General features: G+C 49.6%; 1 protein-coding gene across 4 annotated transcripts in view; it reads left to right on the top strand.

Moving 5' to 3' along the window:
• Window positions 1-3,785: 3,785 nt before the first annotated feature.
• The window catches only part of ZNF385D (zinc finger protein 385D), a 631,463-nt gene continuing 615,341 nt past the window's right edge, over window positions 3,786-19,907 (top strand). The window contains exon 1 of one of the 4 annotated variants that reach the window (XM_075125749.1): window positions 3,786-3,995. In XM_075125749.1, the coding sequence (XP_074981850.1) occupies window positions 3,932-3,995 (64 nt within the window). In that variant the 5' untranslated portion in view covers window positions 3,786-3,931. Of the gene's footprint in view, window positions 3,996-4,094; window positions 4,220-19,907 lie in introns of those variants that run through there. The other 3 variants (XM_048838561.2, XM_075125750.1, XM_048838562.2) reach the window with 3 other exon arrangements.

Genomic DNA, 19,907 nt, shown 5'->3' on the forward strand with positions numbered 1-19,907 from the left:
TGAATGCATCCGATGAAGTGAGCTGTAGCTCACGAAAGCTTATGCTCAAATACATTTGTTAGTCTCTAAGGTGCCACAAGTCCTCCTTTTCTTTCTTTATTCAAGCTCCTAGATGCAATGTTCTGACTCCACCATGCACATTCTTTTTAGAAGAGTATCTTTCTAATCTTTCAGGAATGTCCCCAACTATCAGTAGCAGAAGAGGCACGTTTTCAGAATTCTGACTCCTTGGCAGTACATATCCCCCCTGCCAAAGGAAAAGAAACTCTATCCCAAGCACAGAGAAATGGTATCCCAAATTCATATACAGTCATACATGCCTAACCTTCTTGCACTTAAAAAAAAAAAAAAAAAACCAAAAAAGCAAATGTGGTTAACATTCTGCATAGATTGGTGTCCTCCTAATAATCAAATTCACTTTAAGCAATGTGAAAACATACTTTTAAAAATTGTCTTTAATCACCAGTGTGTGCGGGGATACATTTTTTTCTACTGGTTTAATATGACTTATACCACTTTGCCAGGGAAAATAAATCAAGTGAATGCATGAAAATGTTATGTACATTTTGAATTAAAAACTAATGAACAGAAAACACACAAAAGCAAATGAAAACACACTTCTAGTTCTACATCAAAAAAGTGAAAGTATGACCGATCAAATACTCATTTGTACTCTTCTCTCCTGTCACAGAGGCGCTCTTCTTCTCCATCACACCTTCTGTTAAGCTATATTTTGATTAAATATGGATAATCATATGGCCCTCTACCTCATATATACCACACTGTACAAAAATATTCTAGAGTGTAGGAGGGCTCCTGCCCTTTTCATTCCCTCAAAAGCAAAATATAATCTTTTTAAAGGGGGTAATAAACTTCCCCCCCCAGCCATGGAAATTTCCACAATATCTTATCTCATTATACAAGGCAAATGTAAGTATATGCGGTCTCAGTTGGATCATGCTCTGGTTGGTTTTTGGTTTTGGTTTGTTTTGGTCCTGTTTTTCCTTTATCCTTTCCAAGCATTTCAGTATATTAATTCTTTCTAACCTGCTACAGTATTTTTCCTTTCCACTCCCTTTCTAAGCTATCTACAACATCCCTTTATGATGACTCAACAGCATTTCTCTAGTCTCCTTTTTAAAGTTATTCTTAGGGCTTGTCTTCACTTAGGCCTTGTCTACACTAGAGGGGAAATTTGATCTTAGCTACGCAATTTGAGTTACACAAATAGTGTAACTCCAATATAGCTTAGATCTACTTACTGTGGGGTCCACACTACACGATGTCGACGGGAGACGCTCTCCCGTTAATTCCTTCTACTCTTCTCAATCTGGTGGAATACAGGAGTCAATGGGAGAGCGATCTGTGGTTGATTGATTTATTGGGTCTTCACTAGACCTGCTAAATCGACTGCCGATGCATTGATCACCACTCATCGATCCTGCGGTAAGGGCTTGTCTACACTTACCAGCGGATCAATGAGTGGTGATTGATGCATTGGCAGTCAATTTAGCGGGGTCTAGTGAGGACTCTCTATATCAACCACAGATCACTCTCCCATCAACTCCTGTTCTCCACCGGATGGAGAAGAGTCAGGAGAGTCGCCATTGTGTAGTGTGGACCCCGCAGTAAGTAGATCTAAGCTACATTGATTTGAGTTACGCCATTCACGTAACTCAAATTGCGTAGCTTAAATCGAATTTCTCCTCTAGTGTAGACAAGCCTTAAGTGAAGACAAGCCCTCAAAATAATTTTAAAAAGGAGATTGAAAAGTGCTGTTGAATCATAGTAAAGGGATGCCCTCCTTTCTATTTGGGTTATTGAGTTTGTGCTTTTTTTAAAAAAACTCCTTTTTGATATTCAATCTTATAAGAATGAGGGCATTAAAGATAGGGCGACAAAGTTATGATAATGATGATCCCTTAATATCTTTCTGCATGAAGTCAGTGCAGTAATGGAGAAACAGACTGAATACAGTGTCACAAAAAACCTGTGGTGGATCCTTAAAGCAGAGTTCATTTTCTTTAAATATAAAAGTCACTGGGACTTCTACGTGCCCTGTGCCTGCAACCCACCATGACTAGTAAGAAAGTTTTCTCAAATGCTTGCTGAGAGGAATATCTGCTGGTTGCTCGAAGTAGAGCAATTTTTAACACCAGCTGCGGACCATCTTTTTGGTGCTGCTACAGTAACTATTATAATTTGGCACACAGGTATAAACACACAAGAAGGAATATAAACAAAAAGTTATACACCATACAGTTACATTACCACTCAGGTTACTAGTAAAAGGCACAAATAGCTCTGAAATCTGCTCAGGACTAGGCTATCACATTTTTAAATGTATTTTTTCTTGCATGCAAAATTTGTTTACTTTTTTTTGTGTCTGTAATTTACTAAACAGCACATGTTGACTTTAAACAAACAAACACAATTTCCAGAAAACTTTACACTTCCAGAAATCAAAGCAGGAATGAAGAATATTGACCAGCTCTGGGATCAAATGATTGTTTTGTTAAAAATATTTAAGGCCACAGCCAAAGTAAGCGGGAGGCTCATATGGGGACATTCCAAAATTCCACTAAAGCAGTGAGTGATCTAATCGGGATGATTGTCACGCCATGTGTATGAGAGAATTTTTTAACTAAGAGGCAGTCATGTTCGGTTGCTTGCCACTGGGGCTGGGGGGAATTATGTAGAACAAATATTGTTGATGGAAAGGGATAGGTAACAGGTGTTTTTCTTTAAAGGGAGTGTAGGAGCATTTGGTAGCTGAGGGAGAAGGGTTATGTTGAGTTATCTGTGGGTGTGGAAGGGTCCTAGCCCTGGAAACCTACTCCAGTTGATTGTGTCTCTCTCTTCTACTCATACATCTCTTCCTCTAGTTAAAGCTGAACTTAAGCCTTAGCTGCCTCTCTGCTGTGGAACATCCCAATGAAGCTGTAGTGTGCCACGAAGGCAGTAAAGCACGGGCCCCTTAAAACTCTGCTTTTGGGCTCTCTAGGCTGCACTTGGGGCAGCCAAGGCCCAAATTAAGCTTTCAAGGTAGAGCATCCCTTTACAACCACGGGCTTCCAAAATTTCCCTCGGGGTAACATGTGCCTCCTTCAGGGTGAGGGTAAGCTCCAATTTTGCTCTGATTATGCTGGCATATAACACAGGGGGTGTTTGTGGGAGCATGCCCTTAAATGAGGATAGGCACCATCTGGTGATCATAGGAGTTGGGGGTCTCCGTGCTGCACGGCTGGCTTTTGACAGTGGGGAACCCGGCGAGCTGTGGCTGGGGGCACAGAGGGGGATGCCACCAGGCACTGCCCCGTGGGTTACTCGTTCCTGGAGGAGCTCAGAGGCCAGTGCTGGGGATGGCATGCGACCCGGCTTGCGGCCGGGGCCTTGCGTGTGGCAGGGGAGTCTGAGAAAAGAGGATGGCCGCGGTTATCACCCCAGAGGGGGAAGGCAACAGAGAGGAGGAATGTAGCCGCTGAGCCTTGGCACTGCCTGTCAAGACTCCCGCCTCCCTCCCCATCTCCCCCGCTAGTGCTAGCGCCTTCCCGGACCCCAGCGAGCCCCTGTCATGTCGGTTGTTTTGTTTAGCCCGGTCTCCGCGGCTCGCTGCGCTCGGGGGAGGCGGGGAGCAAGTTGCAAGGCGCTGAGCCCGGGCCCCGCGCCCTGCCGCCCCTGAGGTGGCCCCGCGCCGAGTGCCCGGGAGCCGGGCAGCGGCCAGCCCGCCGGCTGCTGATTGACATCCCGGCCGGAGAGGAGGCGGGACCGCCGGGACCACTCTGCACGAGCGGCTGTGAGGCTCCCTCCCCTCTGGCATCTCTCCTCCCGAGGCTGGTTCCTCGCTCCCCCGTGCGCATCAGTCCCAGGCTGCTCGCCCTCCTCCCTGCGTGGCTGGCTCGGTGGGCAGGAGGGGGCAGCCTCCTGGAGGATGAAGAGCTCAGCTGGGGGCAGAAGGGCAAAGCTGCCAGGAGCTAAATGCCAGCCCAGGAACGGTAAGTGTGGGGGACCCCGGCTCCGCCTTTCCTAACGTGGGCTGCCCTCGTCTCTGTGTCTGACGGGGGGAACGACCCTCCCCATCCTCTCCATCTCCTGAGGGCAGCGAGCCGAGGCGGGTAGAGATTCCAGGTCTCTCCTTAGCGAAGCAGCAGCAGCGGGTGCTGTGTATTTTTTCCCCGGTGGAAAGGTGCGAAGACATTTGCAACCCCTCTTCTTTTAGGTGAGTAATAATAAAGTGCTGGTATGTCGCGGGGAGGGGAAGCGTTAAAGTGTTGAGGTCTGTGCAGAACGTTATTACTTATTTTGTCGCTCAGAGAATCGGGGGTAATTTCTGTATAAGCATCTTTGCCTTGTCGGACAAGACAAGCTGTCCTGGGACAGGTCTGCGATGAAACTCCTTTAGCTGTTCCTCCTGCATTTCATTTACTCCGTCCTAAGGCTGGATGGGAAAAACAGTGTTCCCATGTCTTTTGACATCTTGTTTTGATAGTGGGTTTTTTACTTGATTCAGAAGGATTTTTAAAGGTATTTATGAACAGGCAAACTACAATAAATCTGGAAGGAGCCCTTCAAACTCTTATTGGCTCACATATTAATGATCTTAATGTCTGGAAAGCATTTTTTTAAAACACTCATCTTATGCTGTTACTTGAAAGCAGATGCATATTTCAAGGGCTAACAGTTCTTCAGAAAGCAGCTCCACACTTTGGAAATATAGGCAGTGAGCAGTGTTATATGAGCTATTGCAAATAAGAGTTCAGGTTTATAACCGTCATTTACTGAATGGTGAATTCCTTTACCCAAAGACAAATCTGTTAAGTACCATTTCCTTACTGTAACACTTGGCTGTCGTTGTCTGCTTTGATGAACAAAGCCAATGGTTTATTGATACAGGTCAGATTGTTTTGAATTCTGTCTAGAATTCCTTGTAGTGGTTCATTGTCAGTGGGGTTTTAAAACCACTATTTGGCCTAAATTAGATAAGTGTGTTTGTATAAATCCAGGGTATCTAACCACAAAAGCCAAAAATGGACCACTTAAATTATGCAGATGCAGCTTAACATGTCACATTTTACAATAATTTATGCTGTTTGTTGCCAGATGTCTTTGCCAGAAAGTAACTTTGGTGCTATTCCAATGGAGATCACTAGGCAGCCTTAAGTATTCTGTCACAGATGTATAGTACAGTGCAAGAATAGCTACACTGGTAATGACAGTTTCCTAACGAGTGAGAACTTAGTGGTATTAAGTGTGTTTTGTTGAAGACGGTGCTTGCTATGAAACTTAAATGCATGCTGTCAACCTGAGACTTAGTAGTCATTTAAAAATGAAAATTAAAAGTTGTTTCTGGTATTATACCTGAACCAGAATCCTTCTGCCAATAATCATGGTTTTACAATCACATATATTTTCTCTCTGCCCTGTTTTTCACAAACTGAAAATGGAGCCAGAGTATATAAGACTACATTTGAGAAACTCTGGAAAATGTGCATGAAGTGCTGTCAAGTTTACAAAGTAACCATATAAATACATCAAACATTCTTAATCTCTTTCAATTACAATAACTTAAAATGTTACTTGTCACAGCAGTAGTGGAAAATTCAGACAAAGCAGTGATGTTTTTTAAGTTGGTAGTGTCCCTTTAAGTTGTGAGACCCCAGTATGCACAGATATTATGTAATAACCAACCACACAGGGTGAAATCCTGGCCTTATTGAAATCAAGAGGAGTTTTGCTAGAACCTGAATGGCTCAAAAGGGAATGTACTAGCTATGGAATCTGAGCCACACCCAAGCACTGGGAGTTCAAATCTAGTCATAGATAGAACTCTGAAATAAATAACGGGAGTTTTGCCATTGACTTCAGTACAGCCACGATTTCACCCACAGATTTTATTATGAGCATCATGAGGCCAAGCTGAGAGCCTTTGGCTGATGTTTTTGTGCCATTATGACAAAGTGTATATTTACTAGACTATGTTAGTGTGATTTAAAACAGTTTTTAAATTACTTTACAATAAACTAGATATTTTAAATAAGCATTTTATAACTTCTGATCTGTTTTGGTTCTAATCTAAAACACAAAATAGTGTAATGTCTATCAGTCAGTCTGAGAGAACACTTCCTTAATACATGCGTTATGTAAAATCCATGCACCCCTAAGGTATTGTATAAATAGTAATAGCAATAAATAATGTTTAATATTAAACTACAATGTAGTGGAGCACATCTGTTTTGTATCTTATTTCATTTTCAATGGTATTTTAAAAAGACAATAATTCTTTCTGCTGCCTTCAGTTGGAAAGGTACATCAGTTTTATTTATGTAGGGCATTTGTTGTACACTAACAGCCCCAAATGATGGCAAAGACAAATGTTAGGATAATTTGTATGATCTAATGCTAATTATGTGGTGCACTGAGTACTAGAAAATGTGTGTACAAAAATCTTAGAATGTTGTTCTAGGACACTTTTTTTAAATTTTAAATCTTCAACTTCAAAGAAACACTTTATTTTCTAAGTGAGACATTCTCAGATAAATGTTAGCATCTTTTAAGAATACTGATTATTTCTCTGTCAGTATAATGAAACTACTTAAAATGCTTAGGTTACAAAGAATATAGGGATTACAAGAGGCAAGCAGGATGTGTATGCACACACACATATATAAAAATGCAATCTTGTAAACTGTTATAAATATATAGATTGTAACATTTAGTTTAAACATATAATGTATGTTTGTTTGTGTGTTCACGTGTATTCAAATAACATTGCAATTTGTACTTGTTCCAACAATTTTATGTATTTATTTATTTTTTTTAGCAGCAAACAGACTTGGACAGTTGGCTCATTGGTGCATGCATAGAATTATCATAATGGTATTTGTAGAGGTCCTGTGGGAAACAAGTACCAGTCACATCTCAGAGTAGGAAAGGGAGCTATTAGGAAGTTGGAAAATCATGCTGTTTCTTCCTGTTCTGTTCTCTTGTTTTGCTGTGAAGCAAAAACCATTGGCCACAAACTCAGTTGGTGTAAATTGTCTTGGCTGTCTTGACCTCACTGGATCTATTCCACTTTATATCACCCGAGGATCTGGCCCAATATGCCTATGTACTTTTGGATTCAGAGAAATTTGGCTGATTTTTCTTCTGCTAGTAAGAATCTCTTTGCCAAATTTTCATTTGAAGGCTCCAATTTTCCTGTGAGATGCTGAGCACCTTCAATTGTCAATGAACCTACTAGGAACTGAGAAAACTCAGCACCTCATAGAATCAAGCCATAAACATTCGATATCCTTCTAAATTCCCCTTCTCTCTATAAGCAAGCACATGCTGTTTTATTATGGAGCAACTCATTACCAAATGTGCATGGGTAAAGCACAGAAATAATAGAAATGTAGGTCTGGGAGGGACCTTGCTAGATCTAGTCCAGTCCCCTGCACTAAGGCAGGACTAAATATTATCTAGACCATCCCTGACAGGTATTTGTCTAATCTGTTCTTAAAAATCTTCGATGACATAGATCCCACAACCTCCGTAGGTAATTTGTTCCAGTGCTTAACTACCCATATAATTAAGAATTTTTCCCTTATGTCTACCTTAAATCTCCCTTCCTGCAAATTAAGCCCATTACTTCTTGTCTTGTCCTCAGTGGTTAAGGAGAACAATTTTACTCCTGGAGGAATTCTGTGCCACTGTGCGCATGCAGAATTCATGTCATCTGCAGATTTCTTTGCCTGCCCGCAGAAAAATGACTTCTGATGGGGAAGCAAAGGGAAGCCGCAAGAGTCACCATGCACCCGTCCCCAGAAGTTCAGGCATATCATTTCAGGTTTACAGAGAAGCTGGCAGAGAGGTAAATCACCGTGTGTGTCTGTGGAGCTGGTGCTGGGGACACCCTGGCCTGTGGTGTCTACTCTGCATTGGGTTCAACTGCTAGTCCTGGCTGAGTTGGGGTGAGTGAAGATGGGACTTCCTCTTTCCCTGCAAGGAGTGGCCGGGCCTGGACCAGGTTAGACCCTTCCTTAGAAACCTCCCCTGTCTGCAGAAAGCTCCAACCCCACCCCATTTGCTTCCTGCCCCCTTCGCTCCTCAGCCACAGGGGAGCAGTGACTGTATGGGGAACTGCTCTCCTGTCCACCCAACCCCCTATGTACCCCCCATACCCAAGCCCTCCCACCAAGCCTCACCCTGCACCCAGAACCCCACCACTGAGCCTTAGTCCCTGCATTTGTAGCCCCCCCAGTAACCACCCCCCATCAAGCTCCACCCCCCTGCATCTGGACCCCCATTCCTGCACCCAGACCACTCCCCGGTGAGGTCCCCACATTTGAACCCCCACTCAGATGAGCCCCACTCCCTGCGCCTGGACTGCCCCAGTGAGCTACACAGACCCCTACTCTACTGAGCCCCAAACAGCTGCACCTGGACCACAACCCCACCAAGCTCCCCTCCCCCAGCACAAACCCTCTGCTGAGCCCTCCACACTCAGGCCCCCCTACCGAGCTCCATCCCACCACACCCAGATCTCTCCTGATGAGCCCCAACAACCTTCACTTGGACCCCCTTGCAGAGTCCCATTGCCCCTTCACCCAGAATGCTCCAATGAGCACCGGTGTATCAGGAGGCTTCCTGCACCTGGACCCCCACTAAGATGCCTGCATACAAAATCCTCTCACCCCACATCCCACACCAAGCCCCTCCACACTTGGATCCTGCCAGACAGAGCCTGCCTGCCCTCACCTGGCATGGAAAGACAGGGCCCTGGAGTGTTTCTGAAGTAGGCCTGGCCCTTGCGCAGTGTCAGGGTTGGGTGCAGCCTCACTGTCGAGTCTGTGTCCTGGGAGTGAGGTGCTGCAGGGTGATCTCCACCTCTATGCGTCCAGTGGTCTGTGTTCCCCATTGCCATGAAAGAGCCTTCACATTTATTTATTGACAAAATTTGCAGACTTTTAAAATAATATCTGCAGAATTTTATTTTTTGGTGCAGAATTCCCTCAGGAGTAAACAATTTATCACCCACCTCTTTATAACAATCTTTTACGTACTGAAAGACTGTTATGTCCCCTTTCAGTCTTCTCTTCTACAGCCTAACCAAACCCAGTTTTTTCAATCTTTCCTGGTAGGTCACGTTTTCTAGACCTTTAATAATTTTTTTTGCTCTCCTCTGGACTCTCCAATTTGTCCACCTCTTTCCTGAAGTGTGGTGCCCAGAACTGGACACAATAGTCCAGTTGAGGCCTAATCAGTGTTGAGTAGAGTGGAAGAATTACTTATTTTGTCTAGCTTACAATGCTCCTGCTAATACATTCTAGAATGATGTTCACTTTTTTCACAACAGTATTACGTTGTTGACTCATATATAGTTTGTGATCCACTATAACCCCCAGATCCTTTTCTGCAGTACTCCTTCCTTAATTAGGAAGTTGGGAAATCATGCTGTTTCTTCCTGTTCTTTCACTTTGCTGTAAAGCAAAAAGAGTTGACCACAAACTTAGTTGGTGTAAATTGTCTTGGCTGCCTTGACCTCAGTGGAGCTATAGTGGACCTCAGAGGGCAATCATTTCCCATTTTGTATTTGCGGAATTAATTATTCCTTCCTAAATGTACCACTTTGCGTTTGTCCTTATTTAATTTCATCCTATTTATTTCAGACCATTTCTTCAGTTTGTCAAGGTCATTTTGAAATCTAATCCTGTCCTCCAAAGTGCTTGCAACCCCTCCCAGCTTGGTGTCATCTGCAAACTTTATAAGTGCAATCTCTATGCCATTATTCAAATAATTTATTAAGATATTGTATTGAACTGGACCCAGGACAGGTTCTTGTGGGACCCCACTCGGTATTCTATTTCACCTTGATTGTGAACCATTGATGATTACTCTCTCAGGGAAAGTCTACACTACAGCACTACATCGGTGCGGCTGCAACGATGCAGCTGTGCCACCGTAGTGCATCTGGTGAAGACATGCTATGGTGATGGGAGAGCGCTTTCCCATCAGCATAATTACTTCACCTCGGCGAGAAGCATAAGCTATGTTGGTGGGAGAATGTCTCCTGCCGACATAGCTCCAGTGTGGACAGTGCAAAACTTGCATCACTCAGGGTTGGGAGGGGGGAGCTTTTTTACAATCCTGATGACATAAATTAGATTGACTTAACTGATAGTGTAGACCTGCCCTCAGTACATTTTTTTTAACCAGTTATACACCCATCTTATAGTAGGTTTATCTGGGCTATATTTCCCCAGACCGTATCAAAAGCCTTAGTAAAATCAAGATATATCCCAACTATTGCTTCCCTCCTATTACCCTGTCAAAGAAGGATATTAAATTGGTTTGATATTTGTTTTTGACCAATCCACTTTGACTGTTACTCATCACCTTATTAACTTCTTGGGGCTTACAAATTGATTGATTATTTGCTCCATTATCTCTTTGAGTACTGAAGTTAAAATTTCCTGGATTGCCCTTATTCCACTTTTATAGATAGATACTGTATTTGTCTTGTTCTGATCCTCTAGGATCTCTCCTGTCCTCCATGAGTTGTCAAAGATAATCAGTAATGGTTCAGAGATCTCTTCAGCCAGTTCCATAAATAGTCTAGGATGTATTTTGTCAGGCCCTGCTGAATTGAAGACATCTAACTTGTCTAAGGCCATGTATACATTATAAAGTTTTGCCAACACAAGCTTTGTCATCATTATAGCCACTGCAGTTAGTATATCTTTTGTGCATGTACATACGTGGCTTCTTGCACTGGCACTGTGTATACACACCAGGAGTGCTTATGTTAATGCAAAGTGAGGTGCATCCTGGGTAGGAATTCCAGTATGCAACCTCCACCATTCAGTGCACTGTATTTTTGGATATTTTGGGTAATGCAAGGTGGGGCAGAAATGACATGTGCAGGGGTGACTGGGAACAAGGATTCAACTTCCCATAATACAGTGTTCTCCACCCCGTAATATCTCTGTAACATGATTTTTGTGCCTATTTTGAATTTCCCATGAACCCACATGGGACTTGTTGCTGTTTGCCATCTCTGACAGAAGTATGGAGCCTGCACAGCTCTGCACTATTTTCATGAGCATTGTAAGCACAGGACACACAATCCTCCAGTATTTGCAGAATTGCAAGAAGAACTGCAAGGAGCAGGACAATTTCCTGGTGGCCATATCGCTATGGAACATAGCAAGAACCAATTCAAGGTTGTTGTTGATGTTCACGGAACAGCTGCAATTGATAGAGCACCACTTCTAGGCCCAAGAAATAAGCACTGATTGGTGGGATTACATCATAATTCAGGTTTGGAATGATGAGCTGTGGCTGTAGAACTTTTGGATGCTCAAGGCCACATTACTGGATCTGTGTGCTGAGCTCACCTCACCCATCCAACTCCAGGAAACCAAAATGAGAGCTGCACTGACAGCGGAGAACAAGGGGTAAGCACAATGTGGACACGTGCAATGCTGGATTGCTACTGTCATCCCAAAGTGGAAAAATCCACTGTGGGGGCTGTTGTCATACAAGTGTGCATGGCCATTAATTATCTATGCAAGACAGTGACTCTCGGCAATGTGTAGGACATGGCTTTGCAGCTTTGGGGTTTCCAAGCTGCAGTGGAGCAACAGATGGAATGTACATCCCTACATGGGCTCCAGAGCACCTTTGGAAGAGTACTTCAACAGAAAGGGTTGGCTGATTAGGGAAGGTGCATGATCTCACATCTTTAAGAATACAGGGCTGTTCAGAAAGCTACAAACAGGAAACTTCTTTCCCAACTGGCAGATTACCATTGGCAATGCTGAAATGCCAGTAGTGATCCTGGCAGTTCCTGCTTACCCTTTGCTCCCCGGATCATGAAACCTTACATTGGCCGCCTTGACAGCACTAAGGAATGATTCCACTATGGGCTCAGGAGTTGCAGAATGATAGTTGAATGTGCTTTTGCTAGTTTGAAAGACCACAATATTCGCCCTCCAGGCCTTCTGTTGAAGGTCTGATGCTGCACTGGCTTGCAGATCCTCCGCCCTCCTCCCTATCTGGCTCAGGCATTCCACTAGTGTGGAGGGGGAACCCCTCAAGGCTACACAGCTGCAGCTTCAGATAAAACACAGAGGTAATGTTGTCACTGTAATAGGAATGGGAAGAGAAACTTAAGATTCAGAACTCCATCCTTCTCTTGCTCCCCTAAAGTGTTAAGCAAGAGATGCTCATTTACACTTCTGCTCTGGAGTGCTTGTACCCGGTGCCACACAGCTCAAGCCGTGGTGTGTATGACACACCAGGGGTGAGGGAAATGAAGAGGGAATTGCTTGGTTCCATGAAACTATGTGTCTAGGGCACTGGCACTGAATTTTCCACAGGTGGTGATGGTTTTAACTGATATTTCACTCCTGAGGGTAACAAAGGCAGAGAAAGCACAGCTGCTGCTGGTGTCCTGAACTTGCCTGGGCCTATATGCTGCTAGCCTGTTTACTACACTGGTACCTGCTGAAGTCATTGCAGACTGGCGTGGGAGTGTCCCTATCATGGAGGAATAATTAAGGCTGCTATCCCTAGAAAACTTTGGGAGAGGATTGGAGTGTACTTCCATGGAAGTTTCATCAAGATCTCTCTGGAGGATTCAAGGAACATCTGTGCATACATAAACAAATTGCTATGCATATCCGTCCACCACCCATCCCTGCCTAACTCAAGAGGAGGGTGAAAAGTAGATAGCAGCTCTACCTTTCTTTGTTCTACCACTACCTCTTGTAGTATAACTAAATTAATGAAAAGTCAATAGCTGTCTCCTGCTAAGTTGGGGGCTCCATCATTGTACTGGGAAATTTATTTACGTACTTACCTGAGGTTCTGTCCCCTGCATCAGTCTCCTGCACGCTCAACTGCAAGGACTGGCTGTATTGTGGTGGAATCAAAAACAGATCCTGGCTCATGGCACAGCCGGAACCTATGGTCACCAGTTCCCCATCCTCCTCCTCCTCACTGTTCATGGCAAAGGTCTCTGACTCAGGCCATGTCTACACCAGCATTTATGTCAGCAAAACTTTTATTGCTCAGGGATGTGAAAAAAATAACACCCCAAGCAATATAAATTTCGCCAGCATAAGTGGTAGTGTGCACAGAACTATGATGACAGGAGAGTGTCTCCTGCCAATATAGCTACCGCCACTCATTGCGGGTGGTTTAATTATGTCGACAGAGAGCGCTCTCCTGTTGACATAGAGCGGCTACATGAGAGATCTTACACTGGCACAGCTGCATTGGTATCGCTGTGCTGCGGTAACCTCTCTTGTGTAGACATAGCCTTAGGCTCCTCAGAGACATTTATGGTGGTGGGGTTTCTGCCAGAATGGCAATTAGTGGGTCTGCAGGTCAGCACCAGATTGATTGGTGGCCTCCTGGTGTGCCTGTCATAGTTCCTTGGCTTTCGAGCAGCACTGCTGTTGGTCCCTGTCTGACCCCTTCTCCTGCCTCCTCGAAGCAATCTGCTCATAGTTGTTCACATTTCTACAGCTGGTTTGGAACCATGCCTGCACAACGTCTCATGGGCCAAGGAGATCCGATACCTCCTGTCTTCTACAGACTGGAGTGCATCTGAAGTGTGTAGTCAGTTGGGCAGTTGTGCACAACAGAGAGCAGACAGAGGTGTGCTCACCAAGCTGGACAACCAGGAAAGGGCATTTCAAAAATTCAAAAGCATTAATTTTAATTTTAAGCCTGCCTTAATTGATTCTAGCAGCTTCTTGATTGGCTGCAGGTGTTCTAATTAGCCTGTCTTAGTGGTCTCCAGAAGGTTCCTGATTGTTCTGAAACTTTCCCTGTTACCTTACCCAGGGAAAAGGGACCTGGTTAATCAGGGACCAATAGCTCTCCCTTTGATTACTCTCCTGTAGCCCTCTGGCCTGGAGCGAGAAGGAGGGAGAGGGCTGTTGCTGATACTGCTGCTGTTAGGCCCTGGGCTCTCCCTGCTGCTGTTGCTGCTCCAGCTGCTCCCCTGGCCAGGCCAGACACCCTCCCACCCGCCCCGGTTCTCTGCTACCTGGTTGCCGGCCAGCTGCTGGACCCCCCATCCTTGGGTGCTGCTACTGCTCCAACTGCAGCCCCTTGGGGGGGCCTACTGGCCCACTCTGCAGAGCGGGGAGTGAGGGACTCCAGCCATTGCTGCTGTGGACACCACCACCACCTGAGAGGGGTCCTTTCTGCCTACCTGGCCCACCACCTGGAGTTCCTGGAGCTGCTGCTGCAGAGTCTGCTGCCTGGAGCTGCTGATGCCCCAAGGAGGAGGAGAGGAGGACCATCTACCAGTGTGGGAGCACCTAGAGACTGCAGACCAACGTGGAGGGGGCCTTTTGACCTGAGTGACTTCAAACTGTGCTCTTGTGGTGAAGATTTTGACTGTGTTTGTAGGGACACAGGGGGTGTGGTGTGGAGCTGCCCCCCAATCCATCTGTGTCCCCCTCAACCCCCACCACTACCACCACCGTTGCCCCCTCCACCACCCCCACTGGCTGTTTACCATCTGCCTCAGCTCTTGCCTCTGGACTCAGCTGCTTGCTTGGTTTGCTACGCCCTATTTCCACCCTTTGGGCCAGAAGCAGCAGCCAGCCTAAACAGACTTTGTGCAAGTGCACGTCCCCCCCCCCCCACCCCCGGACTGCCCACCCCACAGCTTTTCCCCTTGCTACCTGCCCCATTTGCTCTTTGCAGCCTTTGCTTCCCCTTTTGCCCCAGCCCCCCTTACTAGCTTCAGTTTGTTTGCCTGCCCTGCCCATTTCCCTCTGCAGCCTTTGTTTTGTTTGCCCCGCCCCAGCCTCTGAAGCTAGCCCCTTGGTTTCCCTGATCTAACTCCAGCCCACTTAGCCCCTTGCGCCCTCCCATGCGCTTGTGCCACTCCCCTTTTTTAGTTTAAATCCTCTTCACTGCACCCCCAATGCTGTTGTATTCCCCCCTGTCCTAGTGCAGCTAGAGGAGCTGGAATCCCACCCAGTGTTGGTTATTTCCCCTAACTCCTGATTGCGCCCCCGTCCAGCCCTCCCCCTTTGGCGCCCTCCTCCCCTGCCTGCAGCCTAGGGGGGAGGAGTGGTCGACCTGCTTCCCCTTTCCCGTCCTACTTCTGGTGTCTCCCCTCCCTCCCTGTTCACAATGGCGGAGGATGAGACGGGTGGGGCCCCTCCAGAAAACCCCACTGTCCCTCCCCCACTTGCCACCCCATTGCCCCCCCCAAGCCTCTACCTCCGCTGCCGCAGCCGAACCACCTGCTATTGCCCCTGCTGGGGCACCGGCTGCGGTGGACACCTGAACGACCTCCCTTGCTGCCACGTCCCTCGCTCCCTCCGACTCTGGGGAAGCCCCCGCAGCCAGCAGGAAGGGCCAAGGAAAAAAGGAGGGTAAGGGCCCCACAAAAAAGACCAAGCCCTCCATGGCAGTGGCTGCCCCTACTGCCGTGGCCCTACCGCTGCGGCCCCACCACTGGCCGCGGCGTCCCTCCCCGCTGTTCCCTCCACCAGCTCTGCGGGTGTCCCTCCCCTAGCCCCCAGGTCATACGCCCAGGTGGCGGCAGCCCCCACGCCTACCACTAGGTCATCTTTCCCACCCACCGCCTCCGCACCACCTATAGCGGCTGGGGCCCCTTCCCGACCTTGACCAGGAAGCACGGCGTCCGTTGCCTCCTGGTGCCCGCCTTGCCCCACATGCGGGCGTTGGCGAGGGTGGTGGGGCCCACGGCCCTTGTGGCGGCCTCCAAAATGTACAGAAAGGTTGTCTTCTTCTTAGCATCGGAAGCCGCCACCCAGGAGGTGGTGGAGAAGGGCCTGGCGGTGGGGGACGTGTTCGTCCCCCTAGAGCACTAGGGAACCTGGGCGTCCATCTGGTCCTGACTTCTGTCCCTCCCTTTCTTCCCAGTGCCGCCCTGTTACCCGCCCTCTCTACCCATCTCCGTTGTCAGTCCTCTCCCACTGGGCTGCAAAGACCCCGCCCTCCGTCACATCCTCTCGTTCCGCTGGCAGGTGCAGCTTCAACTGTCACTGATGGCACGTGATGGAGAGGCGCTTGAGGGGTCATTCTTGGTCCCCTACCAAGGGGCCCATTACCGGATGCACTACTCCACGGGGGAGGCCCGGTGCTACCTCTGCCGGGCGATGGGGCACGACCGGAGGGACTGCCCCTTGGCCCGGCAAGGAGGAGCATCCGGGACCCCCGAGCCCCGGCAGGGCACCGGCCCTGTCATCGCCAGCACCCCTGGCTGCCCGGCGCCCAAAGCCACCCCTCCTCTTCCCAGTCCACCATTGCTCCCACTTGGGCCCAAGGGGCACCTCTCCCACTGTGCCCAGATGAGCGGGAGAACCTCTGCTGCATACAATCTGGCGGGGCCTGTGGAGGAGGGTGCGGCAGGGACACCGCCGGCCATGGGAGAGGGCCCACCCCGGGGGAATCTTTCCTCCCTTGTTCTGCTCCACTGTTACCCCCCCCCGTCCCTGAGCCATCACCTCTGTCCCCTGACATGACCCCTGCTACCCAGCCCCTCCACTCCTTCCATCTGATGTGGAGGCCCCCAGGAAGACCAGGAAGGGAGCACTGATGCCGAGCCTTTTGCTTTGCCCATGGGTGTGTTCCATCCACCGGTACCGGCTGGGGAAGACGTGGCAGCACCGGAAGGTAGTATCTCCCCTCCACAGGAGTCCCTCCTCTCCGAGGCCCCTGAAGGAGCCCCTCCTGCCCTGGTACCATCTGAAGCCCCTGTGAGCCCCGAGGCGATGGTTGCTTCGGGTGCCAGCGGGGAGAACCTGGGGGTGGTGGAAAGCGATCTCCCATCCATATATGAGGAGATGGAGGCCCTGGGTCTCACCCTGGTCACCCAGGGGGAGGACAACTCTTTGCCAGTGGGCCTTGATCTGGGTGACCTCACTCCAGCCCCCCTTTTCCCATGCTCCCTCCCACTGACCGTTGCTTCTACTCCCACCTCCGAGGAGCCCCTGGAGTCCTCCATCAACCCGGCCGCAGAAGGCACCCCGCTGACGGCTGCTGAGCCTGTTCAGGCAACATCCAATGCCATGCAACCGGGACCTGAGCCACCAGGGGCACCCCTCGTTCGTCTGGAGCAATCAACCTCCTTCCTGGGCGGGGGCTTTACAGAAGACAGTCCACCTCCTGATGCAGTGGCTGCCAAATCCCCTGTAGAGCCTGCGCCCGGCATCGCTGAGAGCCCCATCCTCATCCCCCCCAACCCTTGAGCCTGACCGGAAGGTTCTACCACCCAGCTGCTTGGCTTCTGAAGCCCAGACTTTCACCTCTGCCCCTGCCCTTGTCCCTGATCCCGGCCCTGCCCTTGATGCTGACCCTGTCCCTATCCCTTCCACCTCCCGCGATGTTATTGCCAGCCTTGGGTCTCTCTCCTTCCCTTTTCCAGCAAATGACCCCCAGGGAGCAGCCTTTGTGTTTCCCTGTCCCAACCCACTAGGGGCTGCTATCTTCCCTCCGCTGCCCCCTATTGCCCCAGGGTTTGAGGCGGCCCGCGTGGCACCAGTCCATCGGGCGCCCTGTTGGGGGTCCGCACCTTGCCTGCCTGTCTCGGGGGGCCACAGGGCTGTGCCAGGGGATGACCAGGAGACAGTAATCCCACCCCCCCATGCGCTGCGAGAGTTTTTAGAAGATGTCCGTGGCTCCCGCAACCAGGTACAGCTTGCTCTCCAGCGATGGGGGGGGGGGGGACTTTCATCAGATCCTCCAGGCCGAAAGGGCCCTTATGGGGGGAGGGTAAAAAGACCGGGAAGCAGCCTACCAGTGGGTCCGTGGCTTCCGTGACTCATTGCTCACCTACGGGGTAGGTCACGGTTTGCTGCGTGGCCCAATGGGGGCTGGGCAAGCATCCCTGCCGGCGAGGATTCCCCCCAGCCCTCCTCATGGCACCGCTCATCTTCGCAACATTGAACACCAGGGGCTGTAGGATAGGTCTCCTCAGGTCCCAGGTGCTCTCTTTCCTTTGGGAGAACAGGTACTCTGTGGTCTTCCTGCAGGAGACCCATACGGATCCAGCCGCCGAAGACAGCTGGTGGCTGGATTGGGGGGACAGGGTCTACTTTAGCCATCTCACAGTTCGTACAGCTGGAGTGGCGACCCTGTTCTCCCCCAACCTATGGCCCAAGGTGCTAGGGGTCGCCGAGGCTGTGCCGGGCCTCCTGCTGCACCTCTGGGTCCATATGGAGGGGCTCATGGTCAACCTCATTAACATCTATGCCCCGACATCGGGCCCGGAGCAGCTGCAATTCTATCAGCAGGCGTCTGCCTTCCTCGGCACCTTGGATCCACATGAGTGCCTGGTCCTGGGTGGGGACTTTAACACCACCCTCGAGGAGCGGGACCACTCGGGGACCAAGCAGTGCCCGACTGCCGCGGACGTCCTCCGGGAGATAGTCAAACACCACTCCCTGGTGGATGTCTAGTGCGACCACCACCCGGATGACATTTGCATGTTCACCTTTGTCCGGGTGGAGGCCCATCGGTCGCGCCACTCCCGGTTGGCATTTATTTATCACGCTTCCACATATCTCCCGCATTTATTTATCACGCTTCCACCTTTCACAAACCCACTCCTCCTGCATCCGGCCGACCCCATTTTCTGACCATCATTTTCTGACCACCCATTTTCTGACCTCTCTCTGCTCGGAGAGGCCAGGGCTGGCCTATTGGCATTTCAACAACAGCTTGTTGGAGGATGTGGGCTTCATGACATCCTTCCGGGAGTTCTGGCTGGCCTGGCGTGGGCAGCGGCGTGCTTTCCCTTGGCGCAGTGGTGGTGGGACCTGGGGAAGGTGCGCACCCGGCTCTTCTGCCGTGACTACACCCGGGGCGCCAGCCAACGGAGGGATGAGACGATAGAGCAGTTGGAACGGGATGTCTTAGAGCTGGAGAGGCGCCTGGCTGCCAGCCCCGACGATCTGCCCCTCTGCGGAGCGTGCCGGGAGAAGCAGGAGGCGCTCCGGTCCCTCGAGGACCATTGGGCCCGGGGTGCCTTTGTTCGATCCCGCATCTGCCTCCTTCGGGAGATGGATCACGGCTCCCGCTTCTTCTATGCCCTGGAGAAAAAGAGGGGGCAAAGAAACATGTCACCTGCCTTCTGGCAGAAGTCGGCACCCCCCTCACGGATCCAGTGGAGATGTGCAGGATGGCGAGAGCCTTCTACGCAAGCCTTTTCTCCTTGGATCTGACCGATCCTAACGCTTGCAGAGTGCTCTGGGAGGAGCTCCCTACGGTCAGCGCGGGCGACCGAGACTGGCTAGGGCTGCCTCTCACTCTGGCCGAGTTCTCGGAAGCCCTCCGTCGCATGCTCACCAATAAATCTCTGGGCATGGATGGGCTGACCGTGAAGTTCTACCGCGTGTTCTGGGACGTCCTCGGCCCAGACCTAGTCACCATCTGGGCCGAGTCTTTGCAGAGCAGGGTCCTCCCTCTTTCGTGCAGGCGAGCTGTACTCGCCTTATTGCTGAAGAAGGGGGACCTCCGATTTACGAAATCGGCGTCCCGTCTCGCTCCTCAGCACGGACTACAAAGTCATAGCAAAAGCCATCTCGCTGCGGCTAGGGTCCGTGCTGGCGGACGTGGTCCACCCAGACCAGACCTACACCGTTCCGGGCTGCAGCATCCTTGACAACCTGTATCTGGTCCGGGACCTCTTGGAACTTGGGTGTAGGGATGGTCTGTTATTTGCCCTCCTGTCCTTGGATCAGGAGAAGGCGTTCGACAGGGTGGATCACGGGTATCTCCTGAGCACTCTGCGAGCATTTGGCTTCAGTCCCCAGTTTGTGGGTTTTCTCCGGGTGCTGTACGCCTCCGCAGAGTGTCTGGTCAGGCTCAACTGGACCCTGACCGAATCGGTCAGCTTTGGGTGAGGAGTATGGCAGGGGTGCCCC

Source organism: Caretta caretta, chromosome 2 (assembly GCF_965140235.1).
Source record: "Caretta caretta isolate rCarCar2 chromosome 2, rCarCar1.hap1, whole genome shotgun sequence".
NCBI classification, from domain to species: Eukaryota; Metazoa; Chordata; order Testudines; family Cheloniidae; genus Caretta; species Caretta caretta.